At 38.2% G+C, this 19,252-nt stretch overlaps 1 protein-coding gene and 1 long non-coding RNA gene across 3 annotated transcripts in view; one reads left to right on the top strand and one right to left on the bottom strand.

Annotated features, from left to right (window-relative positions):
* Positions 1 to 5,837, top strand: part of LOC107755549 (uncharacterized) — an 18,418-nt gene extending 12,581 nt beyond the window's left edge. Inside the window, exon 3 of the long non-coding RNA XR_001641711.1 lies at positions 5,697 to 5,837. This is a non-coding gene — a long non-coding RNA (uncharacterized LOC107755549). The remainder of the gene's footprint in view (positions 1 to 5,696) is intronic.
* The window catches only part of LOC107755548 (attractin-like protein 1), a 98,863-nt gene that overhangs the window by 64,720 nt on the left and 14,891 nt on the right, over positions 1 to 19,252 (bottom strand). For both annotated transcript variants that reach the window (XM_016572417.1, XM_016572418.1), the window contains 16 exons: positions 18,586 to 18,714; positions 18,146 to 18,354; positions 16,513 to 16,687; positions 15,879 to 15,966; positions 14,851 to 15,106; positions 13,865 to 14,048; positions 13,592 to 13,746; positions 12,826 to 12,910; positions 12,513 to 12,724; positions 10,689 to 10,807; positions 10,455 to 10,587; positions 9,725 to 9,912; positions 8,621 to 8,834; positions 8,325 to 8,513; positions 2,163 to 2,381; positions 1,169 to 1,306 (listed from right to left, as the gene is read on the bottom strand). In XM_016572417.1, the coding sequence (XP_016427903.1) occupies positions 1,169 to 1,306; positions 2,163 to 2,381; positions 8,325 to 8,513; positions 8,621 to 8,834; positions 9,725 to 9,912; positions 10,455 to 10,587; positions 10,689 to 10,807; positions 12,513 to 12,724; positions 12,826 to 12,910; positions 13,592 to 13,746; positions 13,865 to 14,048; positions 14,851 to 15,106; positions 15,879 to 15,966; positions 16,513 to 16,687; positions 18,146 to 18,354; positions 18,586 to 18,714 (2,693 nt within the window). The remainder of the gene's footprint in view (positions 1 to 1,168; positions 1,307 to 2,162; positions 2,382 to 8,324; positions 8,514 to 8,620; positions 8,835 to 9,724; positions 9,913 to 10,454; positions 10,588 to 10,688; positions 10,808 to 12,512; positions 12,725 to 12,825; positions 12,911 to 13,591; positions 13,747 to 13,864; positions 14,049 to 14,850; positions 15,107 to 15,878; positions 15,967 to 16,512; positions 16,688 to 18,145; positions 18,355 to 18,585; positions 18,715 to 19,252) is intronic.

Here is a 19,252-nt window from a genome sequence, read left to right as displayed (position 1 = left end):
ACGTGTGACGGCATAGTAGTGGTGTCCCAATTCTTAGGGGAATATTTTCACCCCTACCCCTTGACACTCTGTTTCAAGGGACACGGGGAAGGGGTAGGCGGAGGGGTAGGGGAAGGGGTATAAAATAGAATTGGGATTGGGCCTTAGTGTATTTGTGGAATCTGGATGAAATTTTGGATCAAATTGGTCTTTTTGGAGAGTTTCAATTAACTCTTATTTCAAAGAAAAGGAAAATTTCATTTATTATATGACTCACTTCAAGAACACCAGTTCTGAAACTCTGCAAAACAGGTACATTTGCGTTCAGAAGATTTTTGCCACTGACAAAAACACTAGCTTTAAGTGCCACAGTCTTTTATCTGTACTAAAATCCATTTCCACCTTTTTTGAGCAGTGGACTATAATTATTTCTAAAATAAGCTTTAATTCTACACACGCTCTTCACGCTGCACTAATATCGCTGCAGATCATTGGGCTCTGACAGGCTTTTGTCCGCCGTGCTAAACATACATGACAGCATGTATAGGACCAATTCTACGCTGTCTCTAAATCCCAGAATCCTGTAGGTTGTATATCAAAGGTCTATGCTGATGTGCGTATGAACGCCTTTTGTAAGCTGGTCTGCTTTTAAGAAGGAATATGAATATCATATTTCTCAAGAATATGGGAAACATGATAGTGTTTGAAGGGCACAGTGTCAGAACGGACGTCCCATCAAGCATTAAACTAAAGGAGGCCTTGGGCAAAATTTCACAAAAACATTGAGGAACACAACAAATCCATTTACATTCAAAAATATGTTGTAAATAAAACATAAGACCTCTTAGGACCACACTTTTAAAAAGTTTAAACTAGCACATGTTTTGTGATGGCTAGCTCTTAGTGTTAAAGTCCTGATGGGGGTGCTGTCTCATATCTGTGAGCATAATGGCCTGTTACAGCATATCCTGTTTCTCCTAGAATCATAGGCCAATGCTGTAAACCGACATCTCCAGGGCAAAAGAGAAAAAATGTGAGTGCATGTCTATGTGTGATCTTGCCCCTCACCTCTGGCAGTGCAACCACCTCTTTGACCTCAACATTAATTTCCCAGTGCGCTCTTTTCTCCATTACTAAGCCAAATGGTGTATCAAAATGCCCAGTTAGTAGCAGGTGCAAATATTCTCACCTTGGCACTTTCCACCATTGGTTGGGTCTCCATGGTATCCGGGCAAGCATGTTTCGCAGTGAAGCCCGGTGGTGAGGTTACGACACTGCTCACACACGCTGCCATTCACACACGTGCTGTGGCCATTGCACTGGCATGCTGGGAAATAAAAATAATTTTTACCAATCTTGATGTCAGAGATGACTCAATTGAAAACTAAAGGATATTGAAACTTTTTATGCCAAGAACCCCCAAATATAGTGATCCCCTGGTGAGGGATCCCTTTCCAAAAATATGAAAGCAGATACATATTTTCATGTTTAAAACCCATTTATATTGTGTAAAAATGTGAAGAGTGATACTGTAAAGACAACAAAATAATTTTTATATATTGTCACTAAGTACTAAAGTAAATTAAATTGTTATTAGGGAAATAACAAAAATTTTAAATTACAACAATAAATAAATGCATACATATATAAGTTTTGGGGCCAGTAATATTTCTTAATGTTTTTTAAAAACGTTTCTTATGCTCAACAAGGCTTCATGTACTTAATATTTTCATGGAAAACAGGATACTTTTTTCAGGATTATTTGATGAATAAAAAAGCTATTGGCATTTATTTAAAAAAAATGTATCATCTAAAATAGTACAGTCACTTTTGATGAATTTGAATTATTCTTACTGAATAGAAGTATTAATGTTAAAAACCACAGCTGTCAATAAAATTATCACAATTAATCTCACTATTTCTGATCACTATTTCTGTCTTAACACAGTAAATATATCACTTATTTACTGTCACACTAAACATATTTAATTAATATCTTTACATATATACGTTAACAATTATATCCCTAAAAAAATACATATGGTCATTTTGTTCTATCATTTTTTTGCAGATCATCTTGCACCCCTTTGTGTCCCAAGGGGTTCCCTGCCCTGCAGTTTGAAAACCCCTGGTGGAACAAATTTGCGTGTGCACGTGATTGTCAAAACGTGGGTGGTTCTCACCAGGGCACTGGATGAAGGCCCACTCAAAGCCCCGCTCTTTTGGGCAGAGCCCCGTCTCCAACACCATGTCTTGGCTGTGTTTAGAGGGGCTCTTCATGGGTCCGCGATACGAACCCTCCATGCACTGTCCTCGGCCGGTGTTACTAGGGTCCCCACACCAGCCGCAGTCAGGCTGCTCCAGACACAGACCACATGTACGCAAACCAGAACAGTTCTGAGCTGCAATGACAGAGAAAAGAGAGAGATGAGAAGCCGAAGAGAAAAAAGCCAGCAGATTCTGAGAAATAAACAATGAGAAGCAACAAAGACACGCTTAAAATGATACTTTTATGATCTCACGGGGCATATCACTCCACTGACTGAGTAATATGCTCTCAAATACCACCAGAAAGTTCACTCTCCCTAAAGAGCACATCAGAGCCATATGCGTCAGCCTCTTTCAGTTTGATCCACCTCCCCGGCAGCCAAATCACATCTCTTAGGATCTCAGACCTCACAACAACAAGCATTACACACAAAGTGTGTTCAGGGTCAACATGATGGCAGCAATAACAGTGAAAACGCACAATGTTTGTCATTATGCTGGCAGGAGTTCATGGATTCTCAGCTGCAGGAGTTGACAGATCCTCAACAGCACCATATGATTTGATTCGGCATGCAATAAAAAATCTTTTGTTGGGGGGGAATGAGGAAATGTCTAGACGGGTAAGGCGTGGAAACCAGATGAGACAACACTGAGAATAAAAATACATCCCTGCTGATTCAAATAGTGAAAGTCCATGATTTGACAGACATACATTTATTGGCACCCCGCAGATTAAAAGACGTCACTGGCATATCAGCTAGGAGATATAAATATATAGTTCAGTCATGAAACTCTTGATGGCGCAGGCAAAGGGTTGTTAACGTAACCGATGATATTCAGAGAGTTAAACGACTTGGCACAGCTGATTGGTTTAGAGCTTACTGCCTTGCATTTATATGGCTGGCTAGCATTCACTAGAGATCCCTGCAGCGCGCTTTCAGAGTTTCTCTGAAACCCTCCACCTTCCCCAGCTCCACCTGTATAGATCTGCTACGGGTTATTTTATATGCTATTTGTGCAGCAGCAGTATGTCTTAAATACTAATGGCACCGTATTGCCATATGCATTGGCATTAGCAAGTTCCTGTACTTGCTTGCAGCAGCAGCAATAATCTACAACTACAGCAATAACCAAAAGCAGCAGCAATTCAGCAGCAGCGTAGCAGATCTATTCCACCAAGACCAAATACATTAACATTGTCATATCCATCACCATGCTAAAATGTTTAGAGAGTTGTCATGATTGAACTGGTTTTAAAATCACATGAAATCAAAACTGACCCCACGTAGCTACCTTTCTGGTCTTCTTGTGTATGACTCATTGATCAATACTGATAGAAAGGGAAAACATTTTTTTTGTAATCCTTCAAAATGTAATATCTGGCTTCACTTCTGAAACAATGCTACTTTTCAAGTGACATCTCAAAGCCCTCTGATTTTTTAACCCCTCCCCCACAGTCACTTGTCACAAAGACATTTCATAATCCAAGCAATTCTTAAAGGGACAGTTCACCCAAAAATGAAAATTCAGTTGACTTTCTTTAGGCCCTGATCAGACAGAATGCATTTTTTTTTGCAGTGAGAGGCGCCATTTTTAAACTGTTTTCTTTTGGCAGTGAGCATTTTGCTCTATGTTTATGTGCCCCGGGCGCCTCACATTTTAGCCACCTGCTGCGCCTCGCGTTTTTGCAGGAGCGCTCCGAGCGCCTGAAGTTGAAAAAAAACAACAACTCTGAGCAGAAAAGCACCCAACGTCATTCGCGTTTTTTTCCCATTGTCCAATCGAACGAATGGAGAGGCGGGCATTTCCATTGTGGTGACGAAAGTTTACCATTGCTTAGAAAGTCCGGAGACTGCAATGATGGAGAAAAAGGAGAAACTTTTGCTGTCTGTCGCGGGTTACCCAGAGCTGTATTTTTTAAGGTTTTTGCTAATATGACTTAACAGCAAAAACCAAATATTTTAGAGCACTCACGCTATAATCCTTTCATTAGACTGACAGGACAGCTGATCTGGTGATTGCGTAGCAACATAAACATCTGCAGCGCAACGCTCTTTTTTTAAAAGTCACCAAAAAAAAAGGTAGTGCGGTGCACCTCGTGACCTAAAAAACGCGTTCAGTCTGATCGGGGCCTTATTCTTCTACAAACAGTTTATATATATTTTTAATATATATAAATATATTTTTATGTTGCACAGAAGAATGTCAAACAGGTTTGAAAAAACGTTTTGATTTTTCAGAATCAGAATCAGAAGAGCTTTGTTACCAAGTATGTTTACACACACAAGGAATTTGACTTGACGACAGGAGCTTCCAGTGTAGAAGAAAGTACAAACATAGTGCAGACATACATGATAGTGCAGACATACATAGGAATACACAGGGGGTTTTCTCCTGAAGTCCACGATCATCTCCACAGTTTTGAGCATGTTAAGCTCCAGGTTGTTAATAGGGCTGTGCGATTTTGGGGAAAATATCAAATTCATGCATTGGCATTAGCAAGTTCCTGTACTTGCTTGCAGCAGCAGCAATTATCTACAACTACAGCAATAACCAACAGCAGCAGCAATTCAGCAGCAGCGTAGCAGATCTATTCCGCCAAGACCAAATGCATTAACATTGTCATATCCATCACCATGCTAAAATGTTTAGAGAGTTGTCATGATTGAACTGGTTTTAAAATCACATGAAATCAAAACTGACCCCACGTAGCTACCTTTCTGGTCTTCTTGTGTATGACTCATTGATCAATACTGATAGAAAGGGAAAACATTTTTTTTGTAATCCTTCAAAATGTAATATCTGGCTTCACTTCTGAAACAATGCTACTTTTCAAGTGACATCTCAAAGCCCTCTGATTTTTTAACCCCTCCCCCACAGTCACTTGTCACAAAGACATTTCATAATCCAAGCAATTCTTAAAGGGACAGTTCACCCAAAAATGAAAATTCAGTTGACTTTCTTTAGGCCCTGATCAGACAGAATGCATTTTTTTTTGCAGTGAGAGGCGCCATTTTTAAACTGTTTTCTTTTGGCAGTGAGCATTTTGCTCTATGTTTATGTGCCCCGGGCGCCTCACATTTTAGCCACCTGCTGCGCCTCGCGTTTTTGCAGGAGCGCTCCGAGCGCCTGAAGTTGAAAAAAAACAACAACTCTGAGCAGAAAAGCACCCAACGTCATTCGCGTTTTTTTCCCATTGTCCAATCGAACGAATGGAGAGGCGGGCATTTCCATTGTGGTGACGAAAGTTTACCATTGCTTAGAAAGTCCGGAGACTGCAATGATGGAGAAAAAGGAGAAACTTTTGCTGTCTGTCGCGGGTTACCCAGAGCTGTATTTTTTAAGGTTTTTGCTAATATGACTTAACAGCAAAAACCAAATATTTTAGAGCACTCACGCTATAATCCTTTCATTAGACTGACAGGACAGCTGATCTGGTGATTGCGTAGAGCATTACGAGACAGGCTGCGTGAGTGCGGCAAGCGTGAACAGCTTGTCCGTGACGCGGGATTCGCGCCGCATGGGGTAGAGAGGAGCGAGTATGAGAAGCATTCACAGACACAGGCTGTGTGTGCGCTCTTCTGAATTGGGAATAGCCAACATGCATCATAAACTTATTTCAAATTAATCTGTTGGGGAGATAAAATGTGTAAGATAACGTTCACATACTAACAAGAACAGGAAAAATATTTTCTGGGATGTGCTGCTTAATGTTAAGGAGTTCGTCTCTGGTAAAACGTATAGAAGAAGACTGACAAAACACAGAACAAACAAACAAAAACAATAGAAGAATCGCGGAGCTCAGCGTCCTGGCTGCCATTTGCGGTGCCATTTTTGGGTGAACTATCCCTTTAAACCATAACTCCCACCCTGCTTTTTTCCTGCTCATTAAATACATAATTTCACTCATAAATATGTGAAATTAAATGAATTCAAATCAGTCGCTAATGCCATTTCATGTTCATTAGCACCCAAAACACTTATTTATGATACCTAATGTGGCCATGCCAACAGGCAACTGTGGAGAGAGACGAGGATGAGGAACAAGTCAAATTGTTGATCTCCAGTAATGCGACAAGGACATGGTACAAACCGACTGTAAACAAATGACCTTCAGCTCACCCAAGCAGCAGCAGCAGCCGTCAGATTTAAGATCGAATTTATCAGATTGTTACAATATTGGGGTCGACACACACAAGCTCCCCACATCCCAGTGCAAATCACTGCCGCCTAAAAACGCAAACCTTCACAAGTGTGAGTCAAACTCATCCATGCATGCTCTGACAGAGACAAAGCACCCTGAAGAGAAATAGAAGAAAAACATAAGAGGAAAAAAACATGAAGCAGAAATAGATCTTTAAAATGGCACTGACACAGGCCGAGGCTTATGGCGGAGCAGTTGAAACGTTAAGTAACCATCACTCGGACAGAGCGATACATTTTGGTGACAAAAAGCCAGACAGATTTGCAGAATCGTACCACCTCCTTCTGGCGGAGAGCTTTTAATTCATTTTCCATCAGACTGAGCATAATGGAAGTTCTATCAGTAAGTCTAGGCCTGTCATAAAAACAGACTACAGTCGGAGAGTGTCCGTGTGTCCCCTGTACGCTTACCTCACTGTCTGATAGGGTGAAATAAGACATTGTGAGCACTTAAAGCCTTTAGTCTGAAGGACAAAAATGGCATAACACAGCTGTGTAGCAAATAAATTGTCAGCAAACAAGTAGCATTTCAAACACACCGAATGTAAATGTGAATGCAACGTGAAAAATCAGGAACATAGGAATGTCAAGGCCTCTTTTTAATATTCCCTGAAGAACGTTTATGCCAAATTATGTAGCTTCCTTAAAGTTTTATCACTTAGCGTGCCGATGTGTGCCATAAGAATCCATTCTTGAACAGCCAAGAGGGAAGAGCGAATGCTTAGGCAGACAAATTGAAACACTAATTGCACATTACAGACAGATCAGAGGCCAAGCAGTTCAGCTAATGGGATGAAACAACAGATCTGATAGAGATGAAGAACCCACACAACCCAGGACGCTGACAGGCACTGATTGGTTGTATCTTTCTCTGAAAGGCTCCGCAGAGCAACTTTCTCATCACTGAAAAGGGTATACTCGCACTGAAGTCCTTCCAAGAAAAAAGGCTAAGGGGTTTCTGGAGAAAATAGCTCTTGTAATTCAGGTTTCATTTTAACAAACAAAATGTCTCACTATTAGCTATGTACAACCATTTCAAAGTCCAAAAGTATTCAGATAAAGAAAATTTAAAATGAATCCTTATTAAAAATTGTACATTATAAATACACGCTACAAAAACTTCAAACGTTTGGGGTCAGTAAGACTTTTTAAATGTTTTTGAAAGAAGTTTCTTGTGGTCACCAAGGCTGCATTAATTTGCTCCAAAAATACAGTAAAAACAATCCTGAAATATTATTACCATTTAAAATAACAGTTTTCTATTTTAATACATTTTAAATTACATCTATTTATGTGATGGCAAAACTGATTTTTCAGCAGCCATTACTCCAGTCTTCAGTGTCACATGATTCTTCAGAAACCATTTTATTTTATTTTGATTTTGATTTGGTGTTTTAAGAAAACATGACTTATTTTTGAAAACTGTTATGCTGCCTAATATGTTTCTGAAAACTGTGATCCTTTTTTCAGGATCCTTTCATGAATAGAAAAGTTCAAAAGAATTGCTTTTATTTGAAATGGAAATCTTTTGTAACATTATCAATGTCTTTACTGTCACCTTTGCTCAGTTGAATGCATCCTTGCTGAATAAATGCATTAATTTTGTTTAAAAAAAAAAATCTTACAGACCTCAAACTTGAACTGAATGGTACAAAGTTACCAAGTTCTATACATTCTCCACCACTTCAATATGTTAAATATTTCTACCAATAATAATAAGGTACTCGCTGCTCCTTTAACACATTTTACTGTGTTACACATTCAGTTCCTTTTTCCCCTCAAAATCAATGCTGAATATGTAAAAAAGACCACAGATTTTCTCTGGGGCAGATTATAAGCAGTAATGGCCACTATATGTAAATGAGGACACTCACACACGCAGTCTCCTGTCTGCCACTCCAGACACTGGCCATAGGGAAAGGAGATGACGTAGGCATTGGAGTCCACGCAGCGTTTGGTGCTTCCACACCACATGCACTCCATGGCCTGGCTGGTGCAGTTCTCACAAGTGGTGCGCAGGGAGCAGGGCGTCTTACACGGGCGGGCGTTCTGGTTCGGGCTCACTGCAAGGGAGGAAATATGTATGAGATTACTGAAAAGGGAATGTGTATGTATCTTATTGGCTTATTTCCAAGCTTTCACTAAGAATAAAAGGGAAACAGAGACTCACCGACTGGTTTCTCACAGATGAGGCCGTCTGTGTTGGCGGTGCAGGGATTCGCCCTGAGGCCAGAGACCTGAGCTCTCTCCAGGTAAGCACAGAAGCCTGAGTCATTGGGCTCACCAGGCAGCCACTGCAGAGAGGTGTTAGTGAATGGAGACATGTCCTCCCAGCCCCAGTATGACACGTTGATCTTCCTCAGGCCAACCCATGGGGACAGTTTCTGCAGGACAAACGCAATGAGTCACGCAAACAAAATTAGGAACTAAAAATTTGAACAGAGTGTGCGTCAATCATTATTATTATTAGAATGCGAGTATACACTGCCATTCAATTTTTCTAAGGAATTAATATTTTTATTCAGCAAGGATGCTTTAAGACAACAAGACATTTGTAATGTTACAAATGATTTCTACTGTAATTAAATGCTGTTATTTTGAACTTTCTATTCAAAGAATTATGAAAAACAAATATCACAGTTTCCACAAATAGGGGTGGGGAGATCGTTCCACCAGCCACCAACCAGCCACTAAATACATAGTGCAGTACACACACATATATATTATATAAACACAATCATTTATTTTGGATGTGATTAATTACGTTTAATCGATTTGACAGCACTAATTAAAAGATAAAACAGTTGTTATACACTATAAAAAATAATTAACAATATTATTGTTTTTATTAAGCTAGAGAAAATTTGGACACACTTGACTGAATTAATTAATGTTTCTCATGATCTCAAAAAAACATCTTATTTAAAGACTTATTGTTAAATGTCAGAAACTAGGATTGCCTATGCATTAATTTCTTTATACAACTAAAACTTAAAAATGGTTGAGTTGGATAAGATAGTGAAGAAAAATCAGCCAAAAAGTAGCCAGCATACATTTTACAATCTTTAAATACTGTTTAAAATCATTCCATTTGGACGTTGGTTGAGATAATGAAGACCAAAGAGTTGGCTACTTTGAAGAAGCTAAAATATTTTGCTTGACATTTTTGGTCAAAACATAATTATCCAATTTGTGGATAAGTTCTAATGACTTTACTACTATTCCAAAATGTGGAAAATACTTACTGGTAGTGCAAATATGAGCAGACACAAACCTTCCCCTTCTGCTGGTACTTCTGCAGTTCCTCCAGGACATAGTCCACCTGCTTGGCTGTGGTAAGGGAGGCGATGTTTCCCTCCAGGTTCTTGCAGTAGTGCTGAGCATTGTCATAGCTCTCTCTGCTGGAGTTGATCTGCAGACAGGCCTCCCCAACATTGCTCCAGCTGTCTCCACACAGCTGGGCTACAGAGAGGTCATGAGATGTAGAGGAATTAGGAGCTTTTAACTCAAGCCTCATATTTTTCCCATTTCTCGTTTGATCTCTGTTCTTCAGAGACAGCAGGAGAGCTCTTAACATAATGAAAATTCCTCTTCAGAACCAAGTGAAGCTTTAAAAGGGCCAATAGCTAATTTAAGCAAAGTGGCCGGTTAAAGAAATTTCCACAGTGGAAAATGCCAAGCACAATCAGACTGAATCATTAAGCAAATTTACAATTTAAAGAAGACAAAAGGTGTAATTAAAATGCACTATTTTACCAAATATATGTGTGCTACATACTTTTATATCACATCAGTAATTTAGCAGCATGTTATAGGAATAGTTTCTATAACAGTAATAGTTGGAGGAAGTGTTATTATGGATTATGGACTGGAATTTTGGCCAGAAGCAACAGTTTAAAGTTTATTCTGTTAATGTGTGAAAATTGCTTGACAAGCCCATTTATGGCCATCAATCTCTGTTCACAAAATAAAATATCTCTCTTATCATCCTCTGCCATTCTTACCAGGAAGGGTGTGGCATTCCTGCTGTTGAGGATCCCATTGGCAGCTGAGGTTGAGGGAGCAGCTCTTGCAGTTGGCCATCTTACTGCAAATCTGCTCATTTCTGATTGGACATTTGGTGAAATTCTTCACAGTCTAGTAAAGAAAACAAAAAGTCAAAAGAGATATCAACAAACACAGGAATGCTAGTTCATACTGTGTCGTGTAACACCGGTGCCCTCTGCAGGCCAACTTACAGCAGTGCAGTTACTGAGAGCTGAGATGCATTTCTTGCTGTCGCACCACTGACATCCATTAGTGTTGGCGGTACAGCTGGTGCAGTCTGAGAAGCGGTAACATCTCTCATCCACCGTGGCTAGAGCAGAGATAGAGCAGAGATGAAGAGCAAAAAAGTCTAGTCCAAAGAAAAATGGCAGTCCTAAGTATTAATATCCAACATTTTCGAGGCATACATTAATCTAGAGACATCTAAGCTCTTCCACAGCCAACTCTCATATCAGACCTTTAACCAAAGTAGAAGAGAAACATTTAGCACTTCAAACCCCTTCTATTCCCCATTTACTTCTAATCGCAAGACTTCAAACGGTGTGACTTATGTAGAGAATCAAAGAGGCCTGTTCTACGTCTCTTTCTTTTGACAATCCTTTTCTCCATAATAACGAGTGTCCCCATGTCCTTACTTCACTACATTTGTTTCCCCTTCCCTAGTCTTAAAAAGCTATATTTAACACAGCAACATTTCTTGCACAGCTACTTAATCTACAACAAACCTATCAGTTTTAATTATTAGATGAATTATGGCATCAGAAATTAACTCAGAGCAATTATTGAATATTCACTTACTAAAAGGATCATTACATAACAAGGTGTAGTTAAATAAGTGCATTCACCAGAATTGTAATAACGTGTAATATACGATATACAAATACATACAATTACAGTTATTATATAGTATACAGTTATTACAGCACCTTTCCTCTCCAAAATACATAGTTAGTTATTTGTTCAAAACTATAGTTAGCACAGCAATTTTGTGAAATATTATTACAATTAAAAACAACAGTTTTTATACATTTTAATAATGTATTAAAATGTGATTTATTTCTGTTATGCAAAAAAATCTATTTTTAGCAACTCCAATATTATTCACTGTCATGTAATCCTTCAGAAATCATTGTAATATGCTGATTTGGTGATTCAGAAACATTTCTTACTATTATCAATGATGAAAACCAATGTTGATTAATATTTAAAAATGTATTCACTTATTTACAAATACAAAAATAAAAAAAATAAAAAAAGCACTTAATACAAAAAAACTACACAATTCAGTAATAACACTGATTAAAGTTTCACCAAACTGAATATAACAAAACAGTCCTTGTGTAATTTTGAATTTATTCAGTGAATGATTCAAATCAAGCCTAATCAAATTAACTGGATCATAAGAGTAATTTGTTATTGGCTACAATATTCATGTTGTATGTGTTTTGGCATTATTTCAGAGTACGTAGTCTTTTTTTAATTTCATTCAGACTGCAGGGTCTTTCTTTTTTTTAAATTGCTGTGGCACTTGAGATTTAACAGCGGCAAACAGCGATGCAGAAAACACAGAAACACTCACACACCATAAACAAGGCCAGCGCTGCCAGGGATTATCCCAGCATGCACCTCTCCAAACCTCAGGTTTGAATTTCAAATCAAACGAAATGAAGCCAAATATTGCATTGGCTGGAGGTCCACACACTCATTCTCAAAGACTAAATTTTGGCTGGTTTTGTGTGATTGGTTGTGTTCTGACAGGTGGCAAAAGATCAAACAGACTGGCAGCCCTGCAGAGCAAAGGAGGGCTGTGGGAAACTCTCCTCTGTGTCTGCTTCAGACAGCTTGTGCCCCCTCCATTACTCTCTCATTAACACAGCCAGTGCACAATGTAGCAGACAAACCCGAGGGCTTAGATCAGCACACACAAGAAGGGCTGATTTCTTGGCTTGGGCACGGTGGAAAATGTTTTAGCTGAGGGTGGCAGGGGAGTCTCCAAGCCTCTTCCAGGTACCTACCAGCTTTGGCAGGGCAGAAAGGAGCAGGTGTAGCACTGTTAGTGAAGCTGGGCTCCCAGGACATGCAGCAGCCCCCTTTCCAAATGCAGCGCACACCAGGGCCTGCGGCCTCACAACGCTCCTGTCCCAGGAAGGCCTCACAGCTGGGTGGCCTGTAGATTAGTACATCATTCAGGAGGACGCTGGAGAAACCCCCAAACACATACATGGATCTAGAAGGAGAAGATGGGAGACTTTTAAGTATGCAACAACATTTTTTGAGAGGAGAGAGAGAGAGCGAGTGTGTGTGTGTGTGTTCATTTAGATTTCTCACCCATTACTGGTTACTGCTGTATGTCCAAAGCGATTCACGTCTCTGTGCAAGTTTGGTTTGGGAAGGACCTTCCACTCATCACACGCTATAAGAAAAAAGGGGGAAAAAAATTTCCAAGGTTTAAGAATGATTTACTTATGAATCAGACATAACTATGCAACATTTAGCTAAATAAATATTTTACTGCATAGAACAACTGCAAAAATGTATGTTCCCTATGGGAATTTCCATAACTTTTTAGATTGTATTCATTTTTAATTATTAAATATTGTATATTATTATTATTATTATTATTATTAAGTCTTTTTTCATACCATTTTCTTACCACATTGCCATTTCCAAAGTTTGAGGTCAGTAAGTTTTTTCAGCAAGGATGCATTAAACTGATAAAAAGTGATTTTTACATAATTACAAAAAAAATCTATTTCAAATAAATACTGTTCCTTTGAACTTTCTATTCATCAAGGAATCCTGACAAAAAAAAATGTCCACATTGATATTACTAATAACAAAAGACTACAGTAATGGCTGCTGAACATGCAGCTTTTCCATCACAGGAATAAATTGCATATTCAAATATATATAAATAGAAAAAAAAGTAATTGTAATAATACTTCACAATATTATTTTTATTCTATTTTGATCAAATAAATGCAGCCTTGGTGAGCATAAGAAATGTATTACAAAAACATTTAATAAATATTACCAACCTCAAACTTTTTAATGGTAGTGTATATCAAACATGCAGTAAAGTAGCACCACAAACCAATGTCATAGGCGAGGAAGTCAGCAGAGAAGCATTTGGCTCCATTGCTAAGAGAGGTGTCATTATGGGTATTTCCTCCAAAGATGAGCAGAGTTCCTCCCAGCAGCACAGACGAATGCAGGTAACGTGGGTAACCGCTTTCTCTAAGAATCGTCCTGCAACACACAACAAACATCATCAAACTGTTGCTCCAAATCTGAAACTAACGGTTCCTCTAAAATGAACAAATTTACAACGTTTTTTTTTGTCTTGAATACGTGTGTGTGCTCTTACCATGTGCGGGTCTGAACCTCATAGCGGTAAAGATCATCCACCAGGCCGTATTTGTTTGCTGGAAGAGATTTGTAGCCCCCGTGGACGTACACGCTCTTGCTGCCGCTGTCATACACGCTGCTGTGGCCGTACCCACCCTGAGCGATCGCTCCTCTGGTCTCTGGCACCAGCCATGTGTTTGTCCCTGTGCACAGAAACAAAATAATTTACTTTAAAATTAACAAAAAAAGTGCACCTTTAAGTGTAACATTTTCTTTAATTATAAAACCTGCTTTGCCTCTCAATAACCAGTCTGTGAGAATTTGACTTGATGTTTCAGTATAATGAGTGGAATAACAATGACTTACCTCATTCCAATGAGATCTGGTTTGTACTTTGAGTTCACAACACTTGTAAGATCATTTGAGAACATAAAGATTATGCCCTGATCCAGGAGTTTAACAGGATTTAAAAAAGGAACTAATTATCCAAAAGCTTCAGCCTAGACACAGAGCCTCTGGATATATTATCTGTTCACTGCTCTTTGCAAAGAACCACAGCTCCATCTACTGGACCGCTGGGGTAAAATTAAAAATCAAATCTGTTTCAACTACTGCAGATCTACTTGTTTTACAGCTGCTCTCAAAAGTTTTCTATAGTCTTTAAATGACAACAAAATGTACAACCAGTGTTGTTACTGTTAACTAAAACTATTAAAACATTTTATTACTTCGTTTTTATATAACAATTTTTAAATGTTTTATTAACTACTAATTAACTATTGAAATAAAGCAGAAATTAAATATAAATATTAAATGGAAACGTAAATAAAAAAAATGCACCAAAATATAAAATAAATTAAAGCGAAATAGAAATTTTAAAAAATCAGAAACTAATACAAATAACAAAAACACATAAAACTAATAATCAAAATGAAAATTCAATTCATTTTTGGGTACTTGCAGAACTTTTCAATCCCCAATCATATACACTACTCAGTCACTCACTGATGTTGTACTCCTGAACATTACTGATGTAGCTGTAGATGGAGGAGTAGCCGAAGATGACAACCATCACCACATCACCGTTATCCAGCTCTACTATATGGGCAGAGTGGCCTTCCACAGCGTAGACCAGGCCATGGGCTGGCACACTGGGGGACTTCTGCGACCATGTCATTTTGGGTATGTTAAACACCCACAGTTCATCTGTTACGTTACTGGCACCCATCTCCAACTTGCCTCCAAACATGTAGATGTCACTCTGAAAGAAGCAAAAATGATTTAATAACATGTTTCAAGAAAGTTTCTTAGTAATCTACTGATCAATATTCCAAACTGAGATTTGCCAAAATTAACATGTCAGTGCATGTGATTGAGGGCCAGATTTACTAAACAAGGTAAATTAGCATGAAAGCGCAATACCATAAAAGCACAGATGGGAGTGGAAAGTTCCGCAGTTGATCTACTGACAATGCACACATTAAAGAACACAGACACAGCAAGATAATGATGCAATGCAATCAACCACACACACATTATGAATGTGTTCCCTGTTATTTTTGATCAATTTAATGCATTCTTGCTGAATAAAAGTATAAACTTTAGTATACATTTTTAAAAGTATTAAAAATCTTACTGACCACAAACTTTTGAATGGTAGTGTATCTAATACATAAATCAAATCAAGAAATTTGCAGGTTGAATTTAATTATTTAAGAAATTTGTAGAAACGCTAATGCAAAGACCATAAACTCCAGGTCAGCTAAAACATCTCTACAGATGATTACATCCATAAACTGTGGAGAAAGTTGTTTTTACTTTAATTATTGCAGAGAAGAGAGAAGAATAACTGCTGTTGCAGGATACTCTTGCTCAGATGATGAAAGCGGCATACACAGACCAAAAGCTAGAACATGTAATCAGCTAAATAGCCTTGTTCACTCATTCAGACACTGATTACAGCTATTTAGCTTAAAGACAAAGAATATTTTTTATTTCTAAATGTTTTTGTAACATTTCAACTGTGATGTTACCCAATATAGTGCCAAGGAGTGTCCGTATCTCGGCAGGGGTCCGCTACTGATGGGCACAGTGTTCCAGATGCCACTTTCCAGATTATAACTGCAAAGAAAAAAAGTAGTTGCCTCAAAGTTCATTTCCATAACTAAAGTGGAAAAAAACATTGTTCAGACTGAGATGGCTTCAGAATTACACAAATTATCCAATATTCCAGTAATTATTACTTTCTCCGAGACGTTACATTTCGAGTTTTGACTGAAATGTCAAATCCACAACGTCGGAATTGCTCCCTCCACAAAGAGCTCCCTCAGAGAACATTTAGGCTCACAGTTTCTACCCTCAAACTGTCAAATGAATCAAACTCTACTCCTACCACAGCTCACACTGATTTATTATTAGTATTAGTATTATTCCTGCTGTTCTACAGTTTTATTTTGGATTACTGTCACATACGCGCATATGCAAATAAGCCTTTTGGTTATGCTGTACACAGCTCTCTGAATTCTACCACAGCTCACACTGATTTATTATTAGTATTAGTATTATTCCTGCTGTTCTACAGTTTTATTTTGGATTACTGTCACATACGCGCATATGCAAATAAGCCTTTTGGTTATGCTGTACACAGCTCTCTGAATTATCACTTACTTTAGAACCATCTGAAAGTTGCTGTAGTTAAAGATGTAGCCACCAACAACCCACATGACCTTTTCCTGCACCACCGCCTTATGAGATGCTCTTCCCAGCGATGCTCCAAAAGGTTTCACTGTGGGCATGATCCAGTAAGACTCAGTGGAGGGCACTGTTAATGAGCAGTCTGGACCTGAGAGAGAGAGAGAGAGAGAGAGAGAGAGAGAGAGAGAGAATACATTGTAATAATTGTCATACCAATAAAGCACATAATGAATTGAATTGATAGAGAAAGAAACAGTGAGTTTATATTTGCCATAAAATATTTACTTGAAGTACCCATGAGATTTTTAAGTTAATATTTCAATAATTTAAACAACACATTCGCATGTTTATGGTTCTCTAATATTGGTTAGTGGTCACATGACATACAAGCAGATAAAATATAATGCTTTATTTAGACTTTGTAGCTGGACTTTAAAGTGGATTCACACTTATTTTTAGTTGTGATAGTGTGCCAAAAACAATAATATGAATGAATTAAAATATGAATAAAATGTATAAGTGCACTGTACAATAAACCTGAAATAAAAATGAGTATTTGATTATAGTAATCATTTTATTTTACATTACACATTACAACACTAATATTCATGTTTTAAATTCTTCACTTTCAAACTGATAAGCTTTTTAACATTTCAAATCCTTTCTCTTTTTTTTTGTTGTGAAATAATGGTGAAATTCTATAAACATGTTATCACTTTATGAAATGTTGGAAATTGTGCAAATCTGTAAATAAAAATAAACTTGAGGCCAAAAGATTGGAATAATTCAGATTTTTTTATTTTATTTATTTTAAAAAAAAAATCACCAAGGCTGCAATTATTTGCACAAAACATAGTAAAAGACATAATATTGTGTAATATTACAAATCAAAATAACGGTTTTCTATTGGAATATATTTGATAAATGTAAAATTTTCCTGTGATGGCATGGCTGAATTTTTAGCAGTCATTACTTAAGTTATCAGTGTCACATGATCCTTCAAAAACCATACTAATATGTTCACAGTATCACTGTTTTTACAAATAAATGCAGCTTCTGTGAACATGAGAGGCGTCTTTCAAAAATACTTCAAAATCTTAATTACTCCAAACCTTTGGCCAACAATGTGAAACCCTTGAATCCCTGATCTAAGGTAATATCTGTCTTATTATATTTACTATTTAAAAACATATCACTTAAACAGGTTGGTTCTGACAGTTTTTTACAGACATTACTATGACCACTCACACTTTCTCTAATTTGCTTTAGAATAACTCTAAAGTTCTAAATCTAAATCTAAATTTCCTGTGTCTCCTCACATGAGGCTTAGTGAGAAGCTGGCCAGAAAGGCTCATTAAATTAGCTTCAAAGCATCCTGATGTCAATCCTCCATCATGTTAAATTTTGCTTTGACATTTTGTGACACTGTGGCAGTGTCTGAAGAGGTTGCTGTAGTGATGCAGAGGTGACAGATGCACTATTACAGAATCAACACCAGGGGGAGACAACCCACATGACAACAAATCTACCTGAGAAGCAATGCACTTTTTCAGCACCCTGTAACATACAGGAAAGGGGAGGAAATGAGAGCGGAAGTGAGTAGTACCTTGCCAGCTGTCATTGCACACGCACAGCTTTTCCCCAGTGAGGTCGCAGTAGCCGTGATCGGGGCTGCCACAGTTGTTCCTGCAGTACGGGATGTCACAGGCCTCACCCTTCCAGTACTTATCGCATTCACAATACACACGGCTCGCTATCGAGTTCCCCGAGGTGCACTTCCCATGGCCAGAGCAGTTATTTGGACATGAGTTGATTCTGTCGAGGGAGAGATGAAGAAAAATGTTGCAAAAAACAAACAAGGGGAACTTTCTACTGAAAGCCTGAAATAGGCGAGGGTATAATGAGCAGGACAAAGCCTATGATTACACTGAGAACAAAACATGCACAGAGGAGATAAAATGAAGACCTCTTTGTGATTAATAACACCTGGACGAACCTGCAGGCTTTTTTCAATAAAAATAGTGCTGATGCGTGTCATTAACTCACGAGTAGAAGATTTCAAATCCTGTCAGGTTGTAGGCTGCGTCGCTAAAAAAGTGCAGGAGTGCGTAGCCTGAGTTGGTCTCCACTTCAGGGACGGTCTCGTTCCCTTTCACTTCGGGGACAATGAGACCACTGTGGGACAATTACAGAAAAAAAAGGCTTGTTAGGATAAGATCTGTTTTTCCATAACAGCTGTAGCTAATTCCATTTGTCCTGCAGTAAAGTGAAACTTTCCTGCGTGACTCCAGGCCAAAGGTTTTTCAAACTGGGCTCAGAGGGCCACAAGGGAGAGTTCAGGGTCCTTGGAAAATTAGAATTTTTGATTTTACAAAATCTATTTTTAGGTTCACATGTTGACTTAAAATATTTATTAAATATTCACCGATAAACGCCGCCATCTTGTGGGCATTTTGAGAATTGCGGGCAGGATCGCCATTGCAGCGCGTCTGAGGGGATACGAGACAACAACAACAACGTGCAGGTACTTGATATAGTTGCTATAGTTAGTAAACTTTATTAACATAACAGCCATTTATGCACAAATTAGATGCATTATATAAATGCCTGATATGTAGTTTATGCAGCTTGGCTCTAAGAAATAGAGACCAACTCACGGAGTCACGTAAGATAATCCGTCAAATCCTGTCCCAATAAAGACGTAACTTTGCCT

The sequence above is a fragment of the Sinocyclocheilus rhinocerous genome, unplaced genomic scaffold (genome assembly GCF_001515625.1).
Source record: "Sinocyclocheilus rhinocerous isolate Xijiao unplaced genomic scaffold, SAMN03320098_v1.1 scaffold140, whole genome shotgun sequence".
Taxonomy (NCBI): domain Eukaryota; kingdom Metazoa; phylum Chordata; class Actinopteri; order Cypriniformes; family Cyprinidae; genus Sinocyclocheilus; species Sinocyclocheilus rhinocerous.
Note: the sequence above shows the minus strand (reverse complement) of the source record. Positions and strands in the feature narration are given on the sequence as shown.